The sequence below is a fragment of the Zosterops lateralis genome (assembly GCF_965231275.1).
Source record: "Zosterops lateralis genome assembly, chromosome: 4".
Taxonomy (NCBI): Eukaryota; Metazoa; Chordata; class Aves; order Passeriformes; family Zosteropidae; genus Zosterops; species Zosterops lateralis.
In genome coordinates, this window is record NC_139765.1 from 44,223,049 (window position 1) to 44,249,008 (window position 25,960).

The window sequence follows — 25,960 nt, forward strand, 5'->3', positions numbered from 1 at the left end:
TCAGTTTTTGTTTCAATTATTTAGTTTCAACTGAAGAGTGTTTTGCCCTCTTCCTTTTCTTCCCTTCTCATCCACTGCATTTCCATCTGCATGCATCCTGAAGCATTTCTTTAGTGAAAATAAGAAGGCAGACACACCACACCATGGGGATATCAAAACTGCAAGGGCAGTTTGTGAGCTATGTCACTAAACCGTCTGTGGGATATTCCAAGATCCTGAATGTGCCACTTGGGAAATTAATTTCTAGAGTCCTTGTTCCTGGCATTTGTGAGTGTTTGTTCTGGGGAGACCAGGTTGGATCCAGTTTATGGGGGGGGGCTTAGGTGCATAGTGGTCTGGATATATCTGGTCGTATCCTGAAAAACATTTTGATGGTAGTCCTAAAGTTCACCCAGGCTTGGGAACTGGGCAGTGCTCCTGGGCCTGTAGTTTAAGTACATCCTTTGGGAATGGCCCCAGTGGGAATCTTACAGGATTTACCCTGTATCTTGTAGTCTTTTAAACTTCAGATAGAGCTGCAACACCTTCCCCCTTACTCTGGCAGAGCTCTTTCCTACAGCCTTGGAGAATCCAAATCAGATTCACATGGGTTTGGAAAACTACAGCTTCTTTTTTTTTTTTTTTTTTTTTTTTTTTTTTTTTTTTTTTCTTCTTCAGTTCTGTCTGAAACAACTGGGAATCTTTGAGAAGGGAATAGAAAAATTTATAGGTAAAGTAGCTCAAAATGTTTTATGAGCTGATCTTATGTATCAGTTTAAATAGCAAAACAACCAGCCTTTCTACTTAAGGATTTAATGCATATCACGTCTAGCAAGGCTTTGGTCTAATACAGGTTGTTTTACTTCTTTATATCTTCATTTTTCATTACAGGAATGCAACTCCTGAATTCGAATGCGCTATGCTCCACTTAAAATCCCGTTGTACTCTGTCAGCCTTGTAAAGATTCTGCTTTTGGATTGGCTTTGCATGCTGGCCTGTTGACTGGGTGCAGCTTAGTTTATATTTGTTACCTAAATAAAAGAACCATATAAAGTAAACAGCTGCCCTTTGAAGGCTGTGTGAAATCCCTAGTTATGAAAATATTAACCAAAAACTTGAATATGGGAAAGTGACAGGATGTGAACATATGCTTGTGACACTCATCCATCCTAGTGTAGGCAATTGAAACAAAATTGAGCCAATTATATTTTTCAGCCTCATTTTAGCCTTTAGCCCTCCTTCTTCTCACAAACCACTAGAATTTAATTTGGATAGTTCAGCAGAGCTACAGTCAGATGCAGAATTGATTTATAGATGCTGCTATTAAAAGCTGATTATGTGCGCATGAAACAAACCGTGGAGCTCAATTAGTTAGAAGGCCTCCTTCAAAGACTATTCTGCAGGAATTTGTTTTATAATTCAGTTCATACTGTATGTTTACTTTTAGGTGCACTTCAAAAAATTGAGAGCACACCCTTTGCTAGGAAAAGTTATGCATTCCATTTAATAACTGTTTTCTTTTATTGTGGACTGGAAATAGATGGTAATGAATGGCTTGTCTTAAGTCTTTCCACTGTGTGATTTAGTATGCTTCTGGTGCTGCATATGGAAATTTTCCCCTTTACCTCCCATAACTTGTTTACTTGTTTGTGACTGCTTCCACACTTTTTTTTTTTTTTTTTTTTTTTTTTTTTTTTTTTTTTTTTTTGGTGAGGGCTCACAGCTGTAGTAGTTAAGACTGGATCAGTTGCTTGTAGTACTTCCTCATATGTTTTTACTAATGATGAGAGCTGTTAAAGGCTGGTGATCATAAAGGGTAAAATTGCTTCTTTCTCCAATACCTGTTTGGACTGGTGGAAGTCTTTTGGACTTGGGATATGAGTCCTGGTGAAAGTTACTTGCTGTCTTTGTTAAAGTGCAGTAATTATTATCTCATGGACTGACTGAAATGACAACATCTGCTCTTGACACCTCCAGGAAACACTGGTGTGATGTTGATGTTTGCTGTAGATTGTCTCTGAGAGGGGAAAATATGTCCTAAGAAGGAGGGCTTAATAGGAGCTAAGCTTGTCTTCTGGAGGGCTGAGTTCCTGCAGGTCTTATGGTCAGTGGTTTTCTTCACTGGGCTTTCAGGCTACTTTTCAATGTTAGATCTTAAAGGATCTAGCCTGAACAAGAAGTGAGACATGCTTTGAGTTCAGGTTTTTTGTTTGTTTAATTGTCGCTTTCATGTTTCTGTAAGTTAAAGATGGAGTGATGACACTATGGATTTTTGAGTTGTTGCGGTGTGGTTAACCAAACACATGCAATATTCTAGAAAAATAAACCCAAAAAATATCATGGTTAGAGACAAATTTCTCATTCATACTAATAATTCTCTCCTTATTTTTGCACTCCCAAGTTGAAAAGATTTATGCCTTTGGTTTTGTGTACTAGAAATGTTCACAGTATGAGGTTTTTATGTAACTATTGAGAAACTGCAAATTATTGTTTGAGATATACCAGCTTGATTTTTCCAAGCAAATATGGAAGAAGCTCAGTTCCAGTAAAGTATTTTTGTTGGATCTTAAACTGTTTACTAGGAGCCAAATATCAAGAAGGAGCCTGAAGCAATATTTATTGAGCACAGCTGGTGATCTATCAAGCACCTACTGCTAGTGTTCAAAGGCAATTGGAAGAGGGGATTTGCACTCTTGTGTTAGTGTGAAAAGAATGGATCTGACAGATCAAGGACCTTTCCATCATCTTGCCGTTAAGAAATCCACCTGGTGCCTGCCCTGAGCAAAGTGTGTTGTGCTTCATAAGAGTAGTAATAATTCAAAAGGCTATGTAGCTTTTTTTGAGCAGCAGGTGTGATCTGACCTATTTTCAATACCAAAACTGAATGGCCATGTGTTTTGGCAATGTAACACTCCAGCGTTTAATGTGATGGTAATCTTAGTATGTAGGCTGCCAGCATGATGCAGTCAGGTCTTGATGCTATTGTCTGTGTACAAGAAGGTTATCTGAGGCCACAGTGAATGATTACAAGGTACCCAGAAAAGGTTTTATAGAATAAAGGATGGAAAAATCTCATCTAATGTAGTGATTGGGTAATGATTCAGGGTGACATGAAAAGACCTCATAAGTTATTCCTGTTTTGTGGGTGCTCTGGCAGTTCTGTGTTTCCCCTGCCTCTCCTACAGCGATGAGGACTGGAGTGCCTCTGGAGAGCTCTCTGTGATGGTGAGGATTTGTTTCCTTGCTAAATCACAGGCCATCTGTAGTGCAGCGTTTGCATCCCAATAGCTCCAGTTAGAATAAAAGGGCCTGTAGAAGGGAGGATAGGGATAGTTATAAATGTATGGGCTGGCCTTCTTTAAGTGTAGTGGTGTTAAGCATATACTTTCTTTCAACAGATGCTTATGAGAATATAATGGAAATTTGGTAGAAATTAACTTTTTCCTTTTTTTTTTCTTTTGGGTTTCTCTTTGTGTAAAACAAAGGAAATTCAACTGAGTTTGACACTGTTCAGGAGCTTCGTTAGGACTTCACAGTTGCACTTCCTGGACAGATACTAAAATATTCCTGATCCATAAACCAAAAAGAACTGTTTCAGTTAATGGAGAGCAGCATCTTCATAGATCCAACTTAAAGAACAAAACTTTTGATTTTGTTATTAAAAACACTGTTTCAAGAACAGTGGTGTAAGGTGAAAATAGTGTACTTGAGAGCTCAGCTCCAGTGCTGCTGAAAGAAAATCACCAGTTCTACTGCAGTTAGCTCTCTACTGCTGTTCCTGAGTTAGTGTCCCCAAGTAGAGCAGAATGGTCAAATTGCTGTGACAAGAAGCTTGTGAATTGATTTAGTTCTTACACAGTTGATTACACATGCTAATGAATTGATTTTGTGCATTAAAAATGTATATTAATTTTTTTCTGGTATAATGTATTCTGGAGGTTGGGAATTATTTTTCTAGCATTTGACATCTTATTTTGTAAATTCTCTCTAGAGGTTTTAAGCTTGGGCCTTTTTTTATTTTCTATGCATGTTATGTGCAAATTCAGCAGAAATATTTCATCAGTCTAGGCTTTGTGTGGGTTTTTTAAAGCAAAATCTTTATTGTACGTGTGCCTACTACTCTAACGAATGTTCATGGGATCCTCGGCAAGAAGCAGTAGGAAAATACCACCCAACTGGAGTATAGAGGAATTAATTAGTGATAAAATATTTTGAAATTTGGTGATTTTTTAACTATTACTTAAATATGAGTAAATTGAGTGTTTTGGGTTTTAAAATTAATTCTTTATTTAATGATTTATTTTTTTTAATAAAATTAATTAATTATTTATGTATTTATGCTATTAGGCATAACACCTTTCAGAAGTTATTAAAAAGTTGCTCAGGTCATGTGTTAGGGTTTAGGCTCATGTCTAGTGTTATCACTGTGCTTCACTGCTAGTGAGCCCAAACTTTGGATGAGCTATTAAAGGTGCCATCTGGCCATCCCTGAAGAAGGAGATAGTTATGACCCTGGATCAAAACAAAAAAACACCCCTCCCCAGAACAGAATAGGTGTTGTAAAAAATGTGTTTTCTTTCACTGAAATGGCTCCCATTGCATGCAAAACTAATGTGTTAAATACTTTGGTCCCTGCTTTTGCCTGTCTGTTCAGTTGTGCTTCTCAGAAATAGCCTGTTATTTTGAATGAGGGTATAAAGTAACATAAGATTTTATACTGAATGGTGTTTCCTCTTATGTTTATTTTAGATACTTCAAGAAATGTGAAGGCATCTCCAGAAACAGCTGAAATCTTTTTTCAGAAGTTAAGAAATAAATGTGAATTCACAATCCTTGTGACCTTAAAACAAGCCCATTTGAATTCAGGGGTTATTCTCTCTATTCACCATTTAGATCACAGGTAAGTGTTGATACCTGTCTGCTGACTAATGAAACTATACAAATTCATGCATTAAAAAAATCAAACATAAATTAGAGCAAAATTGTTGTGTGACAGATGATTTGGAAATATTTATAGTGTTTGGGCAGGCACATTGTGCAGATTCATAGAAAGTCACAAGGGAGGGGCAAGAGGGGTTTTTCTTTACGTGTCTCTTTGCCACCAAAGGCATGGAAAGCCAGTACTGTATTTTGGTTCATAACCACAAGGACCAGATTCTCAGCTGGTGTAAAACTGTCGTGTCACTATAGCTACACTGATTGACAAAACCTGGCCCTGTAAGTCCACCTCTTCATTGTTTTTAACAATGCCAGCAGTCTTAAAAAAAAAAAAATAAATCCTCCGGTTATGGGTTTACATATTCCCATGAATGGCATAGCACTTTACTCAAAATGTTGTCAACCTTAAAAACACTGAAGTGAATGACACATAGCATTTAAAGATTATCCTTTTGATAGAATAAAGACTGCTAGAGAAATAAGATACTTTTTATACATCTGTTTGAGTAATAGCTATTAAAGATAACTGCCCTATGATTCTCTGACAGAATAAAAAGGAGTTTTCAAATGTGCACTTTCTAAACAGTCAATAAGCGTGAAAAAGAGGTCTCTGCTTTAGGTTCCTAGTTATTTTTATTTTCTTGTGTACAGTCCCATAATTCTTTCTTGAGAGTCTCACTACAACATAACAAAAAAAGGACACATGTTCAAGCCCAGCAAAATGTCTGTTTCTTTTACGTGAGTGTAGAAATTTTCATTAGCAAGCATGGTGACAATTATTTTGTGCTGGAAGATGCTCCAAGTCAATTTTTATTCTGTTTCTCAGAGGCCCCATCTTCTGCAATTTAGCTGTTTGTAAAAAAACAAACAAAAAGACCAACCAAAACTGAAACCATAAAACAAACAAGAAGGAGAACATTCCCAAGGATCTTTATGCCAAGTTTATAAAAGGTTTTTCAAACTTGTAAAGGGGTAATTGAATGTCTCCTGGAGGGCATTAGGTGTGCCCTTAGGCTTTTAATAAACACGTTCAGGTGTCTTCTGTGCTAGGATGCACAGAAAGATGTCTATGCCAGGGATGTGTTTGTTCAGCTTAACTGTGCTAAAATGAGGGCTGACCTAGGTGTGGGTAATACTGCAACCACACAAGAATCTCGTGTAGTTTCTGTTATGGTTTTATTGTTCTTTTATGATGAATGACAATAAAGGCAAGAGAAAATAGATGCTAAAAGGAAGCATTTGGATGGCTTATATTAAATAGCTGCTTTTTCAGTGCTGGATCTCCATCTCTGACCTTGCCCACCTCTGACCAGGGACTTGGCTGTAATAGTCCTTTTAGTTCTTAAGCAACTTCTTGTGAAGTCTGTCACAGCTGTCATCATAGTTAGTAGGAGAATCAGCAATTCCAGACCTGACTCCACTCCTTTGCACTAGCTTTAGCCTTTTATCACACTGGTGTAAAAAAATTTTGCACTAGCATTGAACTGCTGCCTTGCAGCTATATGCCTAATTTAGAGAGGTCAGTACTAGCTGTTATGTTTCTGCAGTGAGGAGCTGAATGGTGCTGAGGAAGGCTGAAGGTGGCAGTAACTGAAGGACATAATTAGTACACAAGTACCTTTTCATGTGTTTTATTTTACAGGGCTTTCATGGCAACTAAATGGTTCTAGGGTAAAACCATTTCTATGGTACAAGAAAATAAAAATATTTAAAAGTGGGAGAAGTGCATTTATTCATACTTTGTGGTTTTGGAAATAGCAAAAACTCATCTTCTCGATGTCTAGGGACATTGGTGCAAATACGTGAATTTACATTGAGGGCATTATCTAAATGTAGGGGGTTTTTAAATTTATGATTTGTGTTCATAAACTTAAAATAATTTACATGATTGAGAGTTTACTGATCCACTCTGTGTTGTCTAGTTTTATGTAGTTGTTGTTTTGTTCCTTTTTGCTGGCTCCTTTTTGAGAATCATCAAAAATGAATACTTCCAGTGAAACATGGTTATGCAACTATTTAAGGCTTTGGGTCTTAAAAAGTTGATGGGGCTGGTCTCACAAAGTTTCCCTTCTAATGTCATGTGTTGCATGCTGTGCTTGGGCTCTGAGAGATCCAGAAGTTCTTCATGTGAGTCTCAGGCTTGGGCATTTGCTGAGGCTGGGCTGTTGCTGTCACCACAAAAAGATTCTCCTGAAATGATCTACTGAAAATATAGCAATCTTTTCATACTCACCTAAATGCTTTTTCTTTTCCTAATTGAGTATCAAAGCTGACTCCCTCTCTTGTAATGATTATGCATTTCTCTAGTATTTAATGTATTAAAACATTTTAAAATTAATCTTAAAGTGAAGGAATCTGAAACAATAACTGTAACTGCCCTTTCCAAACTTGCCTATACATTTCGACGGATGTTGCTTTTTTCCCCACTGATTAGAGCAGCTGAGGAGTTCAGGCAGTGGTAGTTTTGGCCACAGTGTGGAGGCAGTTTCAGAAAAAAATCTTGTGGTGTCCGGAAATTCAAATGACACATCAGTAATTGTTCAGATGAGTTTCAAGCAGCTGAATGCATCTTTTATATATGGCAGATTTATATGGCATGTGTCTGAAAGATAGAAGTTATAAATATCTTCTTAACTTCAGGGCTTTATCTTGACCACAGACAGTGCCCTGCCTAAAATGTGTTGTACTTCATGGTAACAAGGTAAATATTTTTAATTGTGTTAATGAAGGGATAATTTAAGTCTGAGTAGAAACACTGTTAAACACTGATTGCTCTGTGTTTCATCTCTCAGTTTAAGCTGTATTATCCTCCTCACTTCTGAATTTCTCACCTTCTTGATGGAAGAGTCAGGAGAGAGATGATTTTACTGTGATGGGGCTGTAATATGTGTTCGGTCTTGCTGTTCCATCATATATTTTTATTTAATCATCAACAGAGGAGCTGATAATAATAATAATGATGCTTTTTCCTCCTTTTGTGGTTAGATGGCTTTATGTAACTAATCATGCATTCATGTCTCTTGAGATACTGCATATTAGGCCTCTGAAGGATGAAACTACTGGGTTGTAGTTTAAAGATCCTTTCCTTTGGTTAGTGCTTTTTATATACTGGAACAGAGAACTGTAATCAATAGTATATTATAGACAGGCATTTCCTACACTTAATTTCTATCTCTACTAATTTATTCAATTTCTGCCTTCCTTAGCATTTGTTTTCACAGCAGTTGGTGTCTTGTGATTATTTGCTGTCAAATGGGCTGTACTGTACAACAGTTTCAAACCTCTCAGTATGTAGGAGGAACTTATCTGTGACATTTTCTCTTGTACTGATTTATGCTACAAGGAGATAAGTTGCCAGAGGTGAATTCTCAATGCATGAATTTTGTTCTCTCATTTGACCATTGTATTAAAATAGAGGTGGAACTGTATGTTCCCTGCTTTTGATGTATGAGTGTCAGTATTTCTGGACTGCAGTGTGAAGTGTCCTCTCTGACACCACAAAATCTGCTGCAAAACTCTTGCACTGAGAAGAGCTTTCAGTATTTACCACTTAAGCCAATATTAACCACTGAAGCCAATAATTGCAGAGCAGACGTTAGGTAATACGGGATTAATTTTCAAACATTAAAGCTGTATATGGTTGTTCCCTGTGCCAAAAGAGGTTCTTTTTAGAACACTCCACGTTCTTCTTTGTTGGAAGAGTGGAGGATCGTAGTGTTCTATATTAAATCTTGGTTTCCATATCTTACTGGTCTCATAATAATTATGAACCTTCTGGAAATTGCTCATAACAGTCAATTGCTTTTGAATTCCTCTAGTGATTTCAAACTTCACTGGTGTCAGTCTTCTACTCTTTTGATGCAGTTTGCCTGTTTCATCAAAGGTGTAAAAAAAAAGGTATATTAATTAATTAATTAATTCATTCATTCATTCACTGCTTGTCCAGTGAGTGAGAAGTTTCTGTGAGACAAAGGATTCTGTGTGTAGATGCTGACAGCTTGACCAGGCTTTTTATCCCAAAAGAAAGATGTTCCTTGTTTCTGTTGTTTTGGGAGATTTAAGATCTATCCCTGAGTATGGGGTTGGATGGAAATATTTGTAAAGCAGCCGTTTTGTGTTATACTCTGTTTAATGCCTTCATGGTGTTAGGAATGACCTGTTTCTTTAGGCGTTGGCTATAAAAATTATCATAAAATGATTGACACATGTCACTCTTGCTTGGATTTTTTTTTTTTTTGCTTCAGTTTAGTTTATACTGTGACCAAAAAATAAAAAGAAAAGAAAAATTGGCAGTGGGATGTAAGTTCCTGTAGCTCATGCACCTTACTATTCCATAACTTTTGTTAAATCAAGTGAGGCCAGCCTGTGCTGTGTAAATCATTGCAGTGCCAGCAAATCCAGGGTGAACTGTTTGAGAACTATCTTACAGAATGTTTATATGCACCTGGAGCCTATTGAATTGAGACTAGTGACAGGCCTTCTTGAATAAGAGACAGAAGATCTGTTCCTTACTATGACTGTAGTGGAGCACTCCCACACCCAAGCAGGTGTTTTTATATAAGGAAAAGAGTTTCAGTTTATCTTTGAACTTAAAAGGAAAATGGATTGGAATCTTCTGTGATACTCTCATTGTGGTTGGTCCAGTGCCAGCACAGGGGCACTGGTTGGGCTTTAGAAATGTCTCTCAATATCTGTACCTGCTTCTATTGGCAACAAGCCAAGTTATTCCCTCCTAAATTGTTAAGTATTTATAGGAGTGCACAGGGGAGCTCAGGTGCTTTTTGGGGTGTGTTAGCAAGGTGTCAGGCTCCTCTGACACCTGTGCTTGGCTTTTCCCTTGTTTCTGTATTGTTTGTTATTTTGCTTTTATTAAAATCTTTGCTTTACAAAACACACCTGAAGAGATGTCTCGCAAAATTATTTTCATTCTGAGAAGTGCAGGACACCCTCAGAAATTGATACATTTACATGCAACTCTTAACACTCTGGCCATGTGTTAAACTGTATCATGATGTTGAAAACCTCCACTGATATAGCTGAAATGTGAGTTTCGACAGATTTTGTTTTTCTTCTGATGTTGTTTATAAGGCTTTCTATGAGCAAACAAATAACAAAGAAATCTGTTTTCTTTTGGGGTAGGAAATGGAAACAGTTATGTTGAAACTGTCTCCTTCTCTTACTAATACATCTACTAGAAAGTTGTCCATTGTATTTGCAGTCTTCTTGCTTTCCTTGGAGAAACTTTGTCAAGAAAAGGAAATGAGAGGCATGGTTTATGCCATTTGTTTTTACAGTGTTTGAGTTGAAACTTCTTTCCTTGTTTATTTTTAGTTGGGGAGAAGCTTCAGGCAGGCAAGATTGATATTCCTGGGACTATGTGTTAGTGAGAACAAAACGGAAAGAAATATATTGATAAATTGTGTTAGCAAGAGATGAGGAATGAAAGCAAGTGCTCAAAGACATGAATTAGTGTTTCAAAATTATTTCTTAATTTGGGAATCTTATTTCATGTCCATGGTTCAAATAGGAATGGCATGGGCAATGTGCTGTAATATTGGGGTTTAATTTTTCCAAGACCAAGCCAACACCTTTTGCAAGAATAGCTTTCCTTGGAGTGCTCTGAAGAGCTTAGTGAGATCTCAGTTCCTGGTTCTGGCTCCTTCTAAGCTCCCATAAGTGTTGTGGAAAGGCTAACTGGGAGCCTTGACTTCTCATCAGCAGTAACATTGGATGGGCTGCAGTTGCTTCCTCTTGTGGTGGCCAGGGGCTCTTGGATCATAGCACTAAACCCACCAGAAGCTATGCAACTATGCTGTGGGGGTAAGGCAAGATTTTGCCTCCCTGATTTGGTTCACCTCAAATTTTGGGAGGTAAGGAAAGAGATCTCTCAGGGGAGAGGCAAGGTCTTGACTTCAAAGGCTTCTAGACCACAGCAGTCCCACTGAAATCAGAGGAGGGGCTGCAAGGGGTTGATAAGAGCAATATCTTACTGATGTACATCTTTTTTTCCCACCTACTTTATTAGTTTGAATTGGGTACAGACACTGAATGGCACACTGATGGAAAGGATTTGAGCAGCCTCACATGTTTGTTTCCTAACCTCCGCTTCCACATCAAAGTATTGCATCCTCACTTTACTAGCTGCTACCTTGTGCTGTGGCTTCTTTCTATCTGGAGAGAAGCTGTGCAGTAGTTTGTGCAGGTGAATGTGTGTGGGTGATGCCTCTCTGCTGTGCCAATTCTCTTGCCTGGCTGTTCTCTCCATGAACATCCCAACTAGGAGGGTGTTCTCCATGCATGTCCCAGCATTGGGCTTCATCACCTGAACACATCAGGAATGCACCTTCCACCTCCATAGTTTTTCAGTGAAAGGAGCAGTGATGTGGTGAAACAAAGCTGAACTGGTTGAGTGTTTTTGTGGTGGAAGAAAATAAACAAGACAGATGAAGATGCCAGAATGATCAGGATCAGCAGCTGGGCTGCTTCAGAGGCATTTTCCTCACATGGTTAATTTCTACTCTGCCTGATTTGTAGCAGGAACTTGAACTTGTGTGGTGTGGTTTGTTTTTTTTTTTTTTTTTTTTCCCCACCTGAGACAAGTGCCCCGAGGAATGTAATTCTCTCTTTTTTTTTTTTCTTCCACTTAATGCAGTAGTGATGCAGATTTGTTGGCAGTGCCTGGCAAGGGCTTGCTAGTAAACCAAACAGTGCCTAGGCTGGAGCACTGGCCTGCTGTTGTCTATTTTGCGTAATTGTTACCATTTTCCTTGGCATGCTTTTGTCTCCAGCAGTTAGTACTTTTGCAGATGATGTCAGGGCAGTCTCTGAAGCAGCATTGGCCCAGGCCTGTTCCTTTACCAGCCACTGTGGAAAAGCCCACCAGTTTCAGGGGAAAAGTATGAGAGATCACTAAGATGGGTGTGAATTAGAGTGGAGCACCAGTTTTATAATATAAATTTGAGGAGATGGTTTTGCTGTCCTGCTGTTTATATTCACTGGGTCGATATGGGTAATACCCTCTTCTAGTTTTTGAGCTCTCTTCTCCTGGGATCTCTTCTTTCATATAGGTAATAATCATGGCAATAAAGATATTTAAGAATGTCTTTCAGAGAATCTTATATTTGTGCTCTCTCTCTCTCTCCCATTTTAGCAAGCATGTCATCCTAGACAGGCTTTGCTGAGAGAATGTTTGCTTCTGTCAAAAGATTTGGTTTTAATGAATGGATCAATGTTTTTTGAACAAAAATACCCTAAGTCTGAAAATCATAGTCTGGCTTTAAAAGTGTCTTCAGCAAAAGGAAGGGACAGAAAAGGACTTGGTGGCTTTCCTACCCATTATGCACTTGCAATAAGAGCTACAACTTATCCAGAAAAGCAAAGATCGATTTTAATTAATAATTTCCTGATAAAAATGCTGGTGTTCTCTTGTCTAGGTAGAGCTCTAGATGAAAAAGGACAAAGCCAGTAAGATCAAGTAGGAGTGTGAGAGGTGGGAACTAGATTCTTACAGGTAAAATGAAGCTGCCACTTGACTTTTCATATAATCATAGAATCGTTTAGGTTGAAAAAATTATAATCTGTTTGGAGATATTTTGATGCCATGTTGTTCTAGGGGATGCACCAAGCAATATAAACTTGTAGTTAATGTTTCAGAACACTTAGTTCCAAATTAAGTGTTATGAAACACAGAAAAATAAAGCTCATGCTCCTGACCACCCAGTCATGATACCATGGAAAATAGCAAATAATGCATTACTAATGTGGTAGTGGTGCTGCATGAGTTGCTTTTATATCTTTGTAATCTACACCTAGCAGAATTGCTTGCTGCTATTGTGCAATGAATAAGGTCTACTGAGTAGGATCTTCTTTTTATTTTTTTTCAATGTGATTAAGCCTAACAAAAAAAGGCAGAACTTTGGTAGCAAATATCTTCAGATAAAAGTTTTTTTAATAAGTAATGGAGATAAGGATTTTAATTTTTTTTCTTAAGTACATATTGCTCTTTAATTTTGATTTGCCTCTTTCTTCAGTGTAGATCAGAGAGCTGTGAAGAAATATTTTAGCATTATACCTATAAATATGAGTAGGAAAAGTTAAAAAACTCCATCACTCTGTAATAAATTCTTAAGCAGCAGACATGATGTTTTGCCTTTATCTTCTGTAATGCTTGTCTACATGCTGTAAATTGAAGTCGTAATTATTAGTTGCCTAGAGTAAGTATGTCCATTTGTTGTGTGAAAAGAGGCCAAATGAACGAGTGAGCCATCAAAGACCTGGTGTTGCCAACACTGCCTGTTAGCTGGAATGGCCACAGCTCCCTCTTCTCAGACTGCTGCTGTGTGGACTGGGACCATCTGGTGTTTCACCTCTTAAAAATTTAACTTTCTGCTGTACATCCTGACTTCCACTTCCACAGTCTCCCTCGTGCTAGTCTGTCACCTCCCAAAGAGCAGGTCCTGCCTGGGCTGGTGTGACCACATCTCCTTTGCCAGGATGGTCATTAGAGCTCCACAGCTGAGCAGATCTGCTGACTCCCGGCTCTTACCCAGAAGTTACAATAGATCAGTGCTGAGCAGCAGAGCAAACATCACTGTTTTCTGTCTCAGATTCCTCCGGGGCATTTGAAACAAATTTCTTCCTCTTACAAAGACAGGCTTGTCCTTAGTCAGTACATTGGGGATTGCTGGCTGGCTGGTTTCCAAGCAGAGCAGCTGATCTGATGCTGTGGCCTTGGCTGTTACCTTTGCAATGACTGTGCACGCACAGAGTGATCTACAGAGATGTAGCAACCTTTTTTTGCAGGTTGACATTTTCTTCTCCACATGTCAAACATAGAAAAACCTAAGCACATGTTGTCTCCCTGTGAAGTTAAATCCAAGTTTAACCCAAGGTGGGTGTGGTTTTCTTGGGGCGCTAAAATCAAGTAGGCTGGTATTGATTAAACAACCGCAGAGATTATGGATGTTAGAAAGAGAGGTGCAGGTTCTGCTGTTGTATTGGGTTTTTCATTGTGGTTTTTTTTTTTTTTTTTGCTCCAATAGTCATTTGCCTTCTGCAGCATAGAAGACCTTGGAGCTGCTGGGAGAAGCATCAGTGATGTTTAAAATGGGATATCTTTGGCTGCTGCTCTCCCTGCAATGAGTGGGCTGGCCTAGGCTGATGTGGACAGGGAACTGGTGACTCAGCTGATGAGCTTCCACTTAAGCTTTTCAGTAATGAGATTCTTGGCTAGGAGAAGACTGCAGTAAAATGCAGTTACTCTTTCCTTTGGGAGCAACTGCTTCAGGAGAGTGAAGAGCACCCTCCCTTTTCTTTCAAATGATAAGTAATCCTGAGAGTACAGAGAAGTATAGGGTGTTTTTGTCACCAGACACGAATTAATAAAATCCAGGTCTGTTTGTTAATGCTTAGCATCTTTTCTGAAAGACGCTTCCAAACCTTTGAAAACCATGCACCCAAGTGTTACACCCTCACAGATGGAACAAGAAGCCTCACTGTGGGCAGACTTTGCATTTTCACCCATATGTGTTTGTTGCTGCTGAGCCTTGTCCTATCTCCTGAAACTCATGAGGCTGAGACGGAGCCATGTAAGACCAGGCAGTCAAACAAATGTAGAAAGGGGGAATAGCAAGCACAGCATTTTGTAAAAAATGGAGTAGAAATGATTCACTTTCACTTCTGTTTCAGCATCGTGGCATTTGTTCAAGTTGAAAGCAATATTGCTTTGGCTGTCATTTCTACTACTTGCTTTTCTAATTGTGTTTTGCTGCTGCCTCTACAGATTATTAATAAACCATAAATGATTCTTCTAATGGCTGTTATTTTCTTTTTCATTTTGATGCATGTTTTCTCATTTCAAAAGTAGTTAAATTTGTTAGTTTACCAAATGGAAGAACAGAAGATATTATCTGTGAATGTTGAAACAGTGTGTTAATCACCATAAAAACAAAACCACAAGTGTCCACAGTTTCTGTGCAGCTTTGTGTAGGAAAATTTCCTTGCTTATTACAGTGTCATAGATTGTCTGCATCTCCCTCAGCAGTTCTTAATTCATGAAATTTCTACAGCAATGTGTTCTTTTTATTGGCAAATCCGTAATTCATCTGCAGAAGTTTCATTATCTTACATGCATGAGGACACCACGAGCGTTTGTTTTATACTTCTGTAGTAACTGTATGTCTGATAGTGTAGTTTGTTCTCTGCCCGCCTCCATCTTTGTGTGCTGCCATCAGTTCTGCTATTGGCTTGGAATGAAGGAGAGCTCTTAGTTCTACCAGGATGTAATGCTACAACATATCCGTGCCTTTTGTTTTCCATTTATTTTCTGCAGCTGGGTGGAGACACTTAAGAGTTGCTGGAGGAGTCAAGATTTCTAATGTTCCCCTTCTTTTTTGGATTGAGAGTAACCTTATTTTTATCCTTGAAGCTTGAGTTATGAAGGAGGTTATTAAGTTGACTGATGTCCTGCAACTATTGTGCAATTTTTCCAGCCAGGCCTTCTATTAGTTTCTGCTTCTTGCCAATGCAAAAATTATTTTTGGGCCATGAGAATGTAAATTGATTATAAAATTTATACCTGACTCCAGTTAACTGCTTTCTTAATACTGGGGAGGAAGAAATTGTCCTTTGCTGGTTTTACAAAAAACAAATTGTTTTTATACTTTTGCTAGGTATGTTCCACTGTGGAACACTTTGAAGGAAGCAGGGATGTGCAGTAAGCCCAGCCTTCTCATAGGGATAATGATTGTACAAGATAGTTCTGATTTGGTCTCATTTTTACTCTTCAAAACCACAATCATTGTCTTTTCTATTCCTTAATATAGATAGCCTGTTAAAGTAAATGGCATCACCCAGGAACACGTGTGCACTCAGGTTACAAGCCACTGTTTTGTCTGATTGGAGATGTAGCCACAGAAGTAGACAAAAATAAATTGTCCATTTTCCCAGTTGTTGTGTATCTCACCCCTTCCATTGTTTTCCTTGCTCTTTAGGTTGCAAATGATTATTAGAGAATCTCTATTTCTGTTTCTCTTTCCTGTGTAAAAAATTATTTTCTTGGGGAATTTTAAATTGAGAAACTTAGTATTTTAAAAGACAAATGATTAGTCATGCTGTTTCCCAGATGTCCAACATGTGAGAGGGTGTCTAAGAACCGAGTTTGGTTATGGAGTGCTTTTTAAAATGAATGGCTGGAATTTCACTATCAAAGCTTGTGTTAGCAATCTGCTAGGTTCATAAATCTCAGCACAGCTGCACTGCTGGGTTTTTGCTATATATATATCCATATTTACATATATATGTGCATATATATAGAGATGTGTATATATATGTGTGTACATCCAGCCTGCAAATCTACATACTAATTTAACAAAGCAAATGTGTACACATATATAAATTGTTCTGAAGAGTTAGCATTTCTTGATTTTATATGTATTTGGAGATATTTTTTTTGCAGAAAATGAAAGAAGATGTAACAGTACATATGAAAGCAAACAAAGCAGTGTTCAGTCTCAGTCCTTCCCTTGGTAATTACTAATGATGTCCCTGTTGCAAGACTTGGGGTTGCTTTTGTGCATTCGTGCCTTCAGAGTATCCCTATTGTGCTTTTATAAGGCAATTATTTATAATAATGTAATTCAGATCATATTATGAAAAATTGTTTTGCTAGAGGAAAACATATTTGGCTTGGAATCTTGTGTAGTTAAATGAAAGTTTGAACCTGCTATTATTTGTTGCTGAGAAGAGAAACACAGTGGAAATCTGAAAAGGTCTACTTTTGCCTTTGCTTCTGCTTGTTTTTCTTCTTTTAAATAGTTCTTGCATGATGATGAGAAGATGTCTTATGTAAAATGTTGCTGTGCTGATAAGAATGGTTCATGACGTGATGATGCATTTATGGTACAGGTACCTGGAGCTGGAAAGCAGCGGTCATCGAAATGAAATCAGGTTGCATTATCGTTCAGGCAGTCATCGCTCCCACACAGAAGTGTTCCCATACATCTTGGCAGATGATAAATGGCACAGACTTTCCTTAGCAATCAGTGCTTCTCACTTGATTTTACACGTGGACTGCAATAAGTAAGTAAAGAATGTTGTTTTATAAGTAGTTGTCACAACTGGAATATTTGAGCTCTGAGTAAATTAAATCATAATGACTTGGGATTCTATTTTCCCCTTCCTTTTCAGAATTTATGAAAGAGTTGTGGAGAAGCCTTTCATGGACTTACCTTTGGGTACAACCTTTTGGCTGGGACAGAGGAATACTGCACATGGTTATTTTAAGGTATGCATTCCCTGAAAGTTGAAAAAGTGAACTTAAAAAAAATTATTAAGGAATTGGATCATCTTTCATATGATGAAAGGCTGAAAAATTTGGAATTGTTCAGCCTGGAGAAGAGAAGGCTCAGGAGCTATCAGGAGGATCTCATCAATGTAGATAAATACCTGAATTTGTGAGAGGAATGAAGATGATGTATCCAGACTTTTCTCACTAGTGCCCACTGACAGGCCAATAAGCAATGGACAGAACCTGAAACACCTGAAATTCCATCTGAACATAAGAAAACAATTCTACTGTGAGGTTTGTCAAAGCAAGACAACTATGGAGATATTCAAAAGCTGTTTGGACACAGTCCTTGGCAGTCTGCTTTGGCTGGTCCTGTTTGAACATGGAAGCTGGAGCAGATGATGTCAGGAGGTGCCTCCCAACCTCAATCAGTTTGTGCATCTGTAATCATAACACAGCTCTTGGATTGCTGAAACTATCCCTTTCCAGACATCATAGCTGAATTTCATGCTGAAATCTCCCTAAGCTCTTGACAACATGCAACTCTGCAGCTGTGTAACAGACATGTAGTTTCTCAGCATTTTGCAAGCTTTATGGAAGGATCCCCATCAGAATTTGTTGTGCCCAGCTGGCACCACCTAGCCACTTGCTCACTTCTCTCCCTGCTGGGGAGAGAATTGGAAGGGTAAGAGCTAGAAAACTCACGGTTTGAGAAAAAGTTTAATAGGTAAAGCAAAGCAAAACAAGGGATTCATTCACCAGTTCCATGGGCAAGCGGATGTTCAGCCATCCCCAGGAAAGCAGGGCTCTGTCACCTGTAATAGTTACTTGGGAAGACAAATGCTGCCATTGCAAGTGTTCCCTGCTTCCTTCTTCTTGCCCCAGCTTTAAATGCTGTGCATGTTGCCCTATGGTCTTGGATATGACCCCTTCTTTGGTCAGTTGGGGTCAGGTGTCCTGGCTGTGTCTCTCCTAACTCCTTGTGCACCCCAGCCTCCTCACTGGTGGGGTGGTAGAAGGAGCAGAAAAGGCCTTGCTGCTGTGTATTTTCTGTAATATCCCTGTGTTATCAGCACAGTTTACACCACGAATCCAAAACACAGCCTTATGCCAGCTACTTTTCAGTGAAGAAAATTAACTCTACTCCAGCCAAAACCGGCACAAATTCATTAAGGGTTTGCATTACTATATTTTTCTTGACTCTAGTTTCTTTACTCTTCAAATCTATTTAAGAGTTATAGCTTGTAAAAAATTTGCATTTTATTTAAAAGAGTATTTCTAAGTAACTGAAACTGCAGCTGTTTTCAAATTACTTTTTAAAGGTCATTTGCAAGCTTTTCTGCAGTGACTAACTAAAAATAACAATGAATTCAAAACCACCAAACTCTTGCCACATAATTATATCTTGACATTTAATCTTCTCTCCTCTAAAAACTATTCAGTATGCCTGTACATCTATCTATTTTTATTTCTGTTTGTTCTTCTATCACTGAATTGGGTCCAGACAAGAAACTGTTTATTCATACTGTTTTTAGTTTTGTTTTTATCAGGTAGTTTTTCTGTGTGGGCTTAAATATGTTACATGGTGAATGAAAGAACATAATTTTGACAGATAAAAAGAATGTATCCTTTTGTTTTCTCCCCACTTACACATAGGGCATCATGCAAGATGTGCAATTACTTGTCATGCCTCAAGGATTTATTTCTCAGTGCCCGGATCTTAATCGCAGTAAGTCTATTAATTCTTATATCATAAAATGAAAGGTGTGCTTTTTGTCTTCTTTCTGTCCTACAAGCTTTCTTAAAACCTTGAATTTAAGTGTATTGTTTATCAACTTTGGCATGATTGAAACTATTGTGAATTAATTTATTAACACATATTGTATTATTCCAGCATGCCCAACTTGTAATGACTTCCATGGACTTGTGCAGAAAATTATGGAACTGCAAGACATTTTAGCAAAAACATCAGCTAAGGTAATGTTTTCTAGGACTCTAGTCATAGGAGAAATGAGGACTGTCAGTTTTTATTCACTCAGTATTTTTAGATTATTCACGGCTGTATGGGGTTGCACATGTGTCTGTGTGCAGAACATCCCTGCATGATATGTTTGCATCTTTATATACCTTTGCCTAATTTATACAGTAAAATATACATATAACATATACAGAATATAACATATATTTTTAGTTTTTATAACAAATTTTTCAATTTTTATAACAAAAATTTTCAGTTCAGAGCGTTTTCTTCTGTTTAAATATTTTTATAGAATCATATATTTTAATAGTAAAGAGCATCCAAATCCTCAAGCAAGGAAAGAGCTCATAGATATCCAAACCCTATCTATAAGGCTATTAAATCAATAAACCTAGAATGAAATAGGCAACTGTACTTGTAGTGCTTATAACAGCAAGACTTACCAAGACTTTTCAAGACCTGAGCTGCCAAAGGGATGTTCACACAAAATATATGCAAGACAAGGAACTAAGCAGGATTTTATATAGTCTTTCCTTTAGAATATTACACCAAAAGCATTAATGTCTGCTGGTGAAAATAGACTACTCTGATTTGAAATGTCAGTTCTTTAGATATCTGCAGGAATGCTGTTACCTAGTTGCTTTGATACACTAATGTTAAAAATGCCTTGGCTGAAATGCAGAAAAAATTGCTGATATCGGTTCTGAGCTTTACTTTCATTTGGCCACTCTGTCAGTGAGTACTTTATGTGGAGCAAGATTCTTGATCAGTTCACACATACAAAGATGAGAAATCAGGAGCTGCACCTATCTTGACCTGTTCATTTTGTTTCATAACATCCCTGATGGGATGATGGTCATGATGATACAGAAGATGAAATGCATTGTTTCTTCTCAATTTCCGTCTCTGAATGACTGGTGGTTTAATCATGTTGTATTTAACAATTGTTCTGTTGTCTGTGGCTGTGTTTTCCTAAATGCATTCTCTCATCTGTGTACTTGATGATAAGGGGGGCAGTTTGAATTGTGTTTTTACTAATGTGGAAGCCACTTAAAAATTCAAAACATTTTTGTGAACTGTAAATACAGTTGTCTCAAGCTGAGCAGAGGATGAACAAGTTGGATCAGTGCTACTGTGAAAGAACCTGCACAATGAAAGGCACAACCTACAGAGAGTTTGAATCCTGGACGGATGGCTGTAAGAACTGCACTTGCATGGTATGGCTATGGTTTGAGTGGAGAGTCAGGAACTCCAGTGTTTCCTCTGATTAGTTTTATTGAGGGAAATAGTGAGAGCTTCCAGAGTTATGCTAACAACAAAAGACTTCAAAATCTGTTCTAAATCTAAGGAATAGTATTAATAAATGTTTTTCTGTGTTTTTAGCATTGCTAGCATGTGTAGCTCCTGTATTTCATGTCACCATATGCAGGTTCTAGGCAATACACTTAGCTATCATGTTATTCCCTCATACTGAGTTTCAAACAGTTTATCTGGAATTCTAATTTCTTGCTTTTTGTCACTATAAACACATCCTTTTTCTTAGCAAATGATTTAATAGATCCCATGTGCTTGAGTTCCTTTGGTTGCCTTTGATTATTACATCTCAATAAGTAATAAAAAGTAAAATGTCAGGGTCATATTCAAGCTTTGTTATATTACAAATGAAAAAGATTTGGTGGATGGAAGATTCTCAAAGGTATTGCAAGTATCCTTTCAGGTACCAAACTAGGGTGTCTGTATTGTTGTCCATTCATATAAAACTCTTTCATTCCACTGGAACTCATTAAATGCTTATCCAAAGGCCATTAGAAGCCAGTGAAAAGGCTGTTGTTGTCTGTACTGCACCTTCGATAGATTTGCTGCTATCTATAATTGGCTAAATGGGTCTCTAAGCTTAGTATTTTTTTGACCTTTATAGTTCTGGAGGGATATTCATCTTGCTTTTAGTATTTTATGGTATTAAATCTGGCTGATAAATGTTTAAATTTCTTTGAATTTAGAGTTAAATTCATTACATATTTTTGTCTTGGATTTTTCTCACATCTATAATATTGCTACCTTTTAGAAATACATATATTGCCTTTAACATAAAATCAGAAGGCACAGTATTGTTCTCTGCAGTTGTCATTTCACAGTAATCTGTCAGGTTTTTTGCTGATTGGCAGAATGTTTTGCCTCCAAATAGAATTGCCTCTAAAAAAATTGATCATTATCATCTCAAAGAGCACATCATGCGTGTTAAAATATTGTATGTGTGACATTCTGAAGGTACGGTTTCTGTTCTTGTAGTTATTAAAAGACCCACGTTAAACTGTCTTTTTTGGATGTCGTTAGAAAGTTCATTGCATTTAAAAATAGACTTTCAAGATCCTGTGTTTGAGAACATCTTTGCTATTGCTAAATAAAACTACCAGTTAAGCACCTTTTATTCTCCTAGAATGGTACTGTGCAGTGTGAGGCCTTGATTTGCCCCCTTGCTGACTGCCCACTTAACTCTGCCCTGGCCTACGTGGATGGCAAGTGCTGCAAGGAATGTCAATGTAAGTTTTACTCTTGTGCCTCTTGCTAATGAGTGCTTTGAAACCTTAAATAATACAAACCTTTCTGCAAATATGTCAGTGAAAGAACTGGTCATAAAATAGTTGGGTTGAAGAATCTGGAATTTGGACTTTTCTGAAGTATTCTGGGAAACTGATAACCAGAAGGTTTTAATATTTCATGTGGGATATTTTCTTTCATTTTATGTTATTTTTATTTAGCACAGATATTTGTTATCAAAATTTAAAAAGAAAAGAAAAGTTGCTTTTAAAGCTTTTTGCAGACTTCCATTATCTATGTTTTAGACCACACTGCTAGAAATTCAAGAACAATTGCCCGGTGTTTGACCAACACCTTTATCACATGAAGAGTGTACTGCCAATCTTATGTTATTGAGCCTGGAAGTGGAGGTTCAAATTTATGATTCTTCTTCCTTACTGAAGAGAAAAGAGAAGAACAGCAAACCCCAGAAACCTAGAAATGTTATTTCACAAAAGGTTATAAAAGAATTAAAGGGAAGATGGAAAAGGTGATTTACTGTCATTTAGGATTGGATACATAATTAGGTTTTGTGGTGTTCTAGTTTTGTTGCAAAGTAGGGCCAGAGGAATGGAATTTCAGGTTAATCACTATCTAGATGGACTGTGTACAGTATTTCAGATTCATTATGCATGTGTATTCTGTATGTGATGGTTAGTTATTTCAGACCATGATAAAATCTATTATTGAAATTGAGCATGAAATGCATACACTTCTTTACTTTCTAAATGGTGAGATTTTTCTGTATGGTTTCATCACTGTTCTACTGCTATATAAAACTTCTTACAAAGTACAGAGAAATACATAACTGGTTAAAATTACAAGTTGTAAGATAAAACTGAGGAAGATGTTTTGTACTCCATTGATGTAGCTCCCACAGGAGTTTATTAATATTTAACTGTGTTAGAAGTTACACAAACCATCCCTTTTTATGAAACCTTATTAACTTACTCAAGTAGATTAATTCTAATTAAGAGGAAATCAGAATTCAAATACTTTTTTTTGACCAGCTACACAGAATTTCCATGCATATTAGATGACTCAGGGTAATTGGAAATTCAGGAACATGAGATATGTGGCATTCAAGGCTCTATTTGAGGCTATCTGAATCTCTGACCATGTTGGCAGAATTTGAAAACTTGATCCTCTAAATTATGTTTTTATGTACTGCCCATAAATTGAGTTGGAAATTCTCTCTCCAGGTGTTAATGGAGAAGCACTTACATCATATGACTTCTTCCAAAGTTTTTTTTATTGGGTGTCTTGACAAAAATTAAGAAATGTGAATGAGCATAAGGACACTGACCTTGTCATAGAGCATTGAAAGTGCTTTGAATTAAGATGCAGTTCTGGTACAGCACAGTGATATTTCCTGTTTGATATTCTTAATATTATCAAAGTATCTTAGCTTTCAGTGTTGCTAATTTGATGCTAGTACATAATTCAATTTATAACTAACATGCACACATACTGCTTTCTTGACAAACTACCAGAGAAATAATTAGATCAGAAAATATAAATAAAAATTGCTTTTGAAAGTTCTTTCCTAATTTCATCTAGGTTATTTAAAGTGACTTGTAAAATAAATCACGCTATTTTTAAAGTGGCTAAATTCTGGGAACCAAAGGACATCAAATGTAAATCGGAGGGTGGTTAAATTCCAGTGAAAGAGTGGAGCTTAGAGGCAATGGAAGCTGCAAGGTTCCCACTTACTCTCCTGGCCAATTTGGTGGAAATGCTAAATTTCTCTGAGTTCATATACATGTGCCAGCTGTATTCTGCCTTGGTGTCTTTGGGTCAGGGTCTGAACTGATTTGGATCAGTGTGCTTGTTGAACTTGGTTCTTGCTGGAGGGGTTCAAAGCTGGATTGCTCCATTTGGACAGGTTCTGAGAAAAACTTAATTGTTTTCAGTGCTCAGAACAACAGCAAGGGATGTAATTTCTGACTAAATAATATAGGGTGACCACAGATGGCTTATACTTGGGAAAACAGCTAATTAGGGGGGTTGCTCATGGAGCCATATCCTTGCTTTTGGAGAAGCAGTCATGAGTGCTGAGAAAAAATGATGCCTGATAGACTGTTCTTTAGCTGGATTTAGTATTTTTTTCAAGACAACATGTATGAATATTGGTATTTCCTTCCTGGTATTTATGTTACCTCATACCAGATGATGGGTTGTTTCTGCCAGACTGTTGAGTAGAAGTGCCCAGGCAGTGACAGCTGCTGGAGCCTTGTGGCTGGGTTTCACTCCCCCAGGGCTGAGTGCTTCCCTCCACACTTCTTCATTTCTCCTGCTGGTGTTAAAACAAAGCCACCAAAAATCAAAAGAGTGAGATTGGATTTAATGACAGCTGGCAGAGAAGAGTTAAGGGTATAGCTTAACTCCAGCTCTGTCAGTGACCAGCAAACAGGCTTTCTGGGATTTATGGGTTTTTTTTTTTTTTTTTTTTTTTTTTTTTTTTTTTTTTTTTTTTTTTTACCCCTCAGTGACTGAGGACAGAGTCATTCTACATGGCTTTAGGCATGTAGAATTTGCGAATGTAATGTGAAGTGGCTTCACTTCTATGAGTAAATAAAATAGGGCAGGAAAGTCCTGTGGCACTTGTGGCTCATGTGGCTAAAGTCTCTTCCCCTTTCCCACCCCCAGCAGATTATCTGCATCCAGATGGTTGACTGGGAATGGCCTCTGATCAGGGTTGTGCACCCAGCTTGTGCCTGGCACTGCTTCAGAGCACTTTGGCTGGTACAGTCTGACATGGTGCCATGATGTGTGCTAATACTCAGACTGCAGGGAGAATTACACGCCCTAACCAAACATTCTCAAGCTTGCTGTCATTTGCTGTTTCACTTACCTGTTGTGTTTCATTTACTAGTGGTGGACATCACCAGTTTGGCTCTCTTGATAACCAGCTGCAGAGATTGGCACCTCCAGAAGGCCCTTGGTGCTGAGAGGGGCTGGAAGGGATGGGATTATTTGCCTTCTGGAAGTAGACATCTCCTTCCATGGCTTGTATACAGAGCCCAGGTGATTAGATCAGATACTGAGCTTTTAGACAGCTGAAGTTGTGAGACTAATCTTACATCAGTTACTGTGATGTGTATTAGGTGTGTAAGGTAGGAGTGTAAAGTGCTGGATTTTTAAGCCTGATTCTGGCATTAAACTGTTACGCTAAGAGACTTTCCCACGCTGCCCAATCCCAGGAATTAAGTTTCAGCCCAGCATTTACATTTTGGACAGTGAAGCTTTGTAACAAATGTCTATGACATTTTCAACCCTTAGGAAATTTCAGCACAACTGACTCTTCATGTTTTTCTTAAATGTTTAGTTCAGGGACTAGCACTTAGTAAGGAATGGTTTAGATATTTTTTTTAAACCAATATTGCTTTGACTTTGGTTCTTTTTGTGAGCTAAAAGAAAAAAGCCACAAAACAAACAAAAAGCCAAACTCTGACCTTCTTTCCGAACTCCATACTTTTGTTTCAGGCCATTCAGACAACTTGTACTGTTTTTTTTCTTGTGTGAAGGTCGATGCTGGTAGTGTGAGGGATGGCAATGAATGCAAATTATCACTGTGTTTTCTATTAGCTGTAATGGGCTAAAAGAAGCAGCAATCTTCCCGGGCAGATGAATGGGCCAGTGTGTTGGATATATGTTTCAGCTGTAGACAATGTAAAATTCAGCTACCATAGCATACATCTTAGTTCAATGGGAGCTTCCTGTGGAGAATTGTTTGGAGCCGGAAGGCAGACACTACTATTTTCTATGCTTAATGCAATTCTAAAGAATTCTGAGAAGGTATGCGCAAAAGATCATTAAATTTTTTTCTCCTCTGCAGAGACAAATGCTTTGTGTGGTGATGGGCAGCAATACGAATTGTGGAGAGATTAAGCTTCCCTACTGACCCTATAAATATTGCTTTAGACCACAGGCTTGGCTTAAGAAGTACAAGGACAAGTTCATTTATTTTAAGTGAATTGTGGAAGGACTGCCAATGTCTTAGCAGCTGAGAGAATTGGTGCTTGGTCAGCAGATCCTATTATGGTTGTGTTTTTATTAGCCAGTGTATTAAAACCAAGGCATCACCTCCAAAAGCTATACACATTCTTTTTAAAATGGAACTAGTGTATTTTAAACAATAGCTAATTTTTGTTTTTATAAGACCAGAAGTGATACTTGTGACAGTATCTGGTGCAGTAATT

At 37.8% G+C, this 25,960-nt stretch overlaps 1 protein-coding gene across 2 annotated transcripts in view; it reads left to right on the forward strand.

Annotated features, from left to right (window-relative positions):
• NELL2 (neural EGFL like 2) overlaps positions 1 to 25,960 on the forward strand; it is a 136,218-nt gene that overhangs the window by 13,776 nt on the left and 96,482 nt on the right. For both annotated transcript variants that reach the window (XM_083860688.1, XM_083860689.1), the window contains exons 3-9: positions 4,729 to 4,879; positions 16,822 to 16,995; positions 17,104 to 17,200; positions 18,860 to 18,932; positions 19,098 to 19,180; positions 20,270 to 20,398; positions 21,619 to 21,721. In XM_083860688.1, coding sequence (XP_083716814.1) covers positions 4,729 to 4,879; positions 16,822 to 16,995; positions 17,104 to 17,200; positions 18,860 to 18,932; positions 19,098 to 19,180; positions 20,270 to 20,398; positions 21,619 to 21,721 — 810 coding nt within the window. The remainder of the gene's footprint in view (positions 1 to 4,728; positions 4,880 to 16,821; positions 16,996 to 17,103; positions 17,201 to 18,859; positions 18,933 to 19,097; positions 19,181 to 20,269; positions 20,399 to 21,618; positions 21,722 to 25,960) is intronic.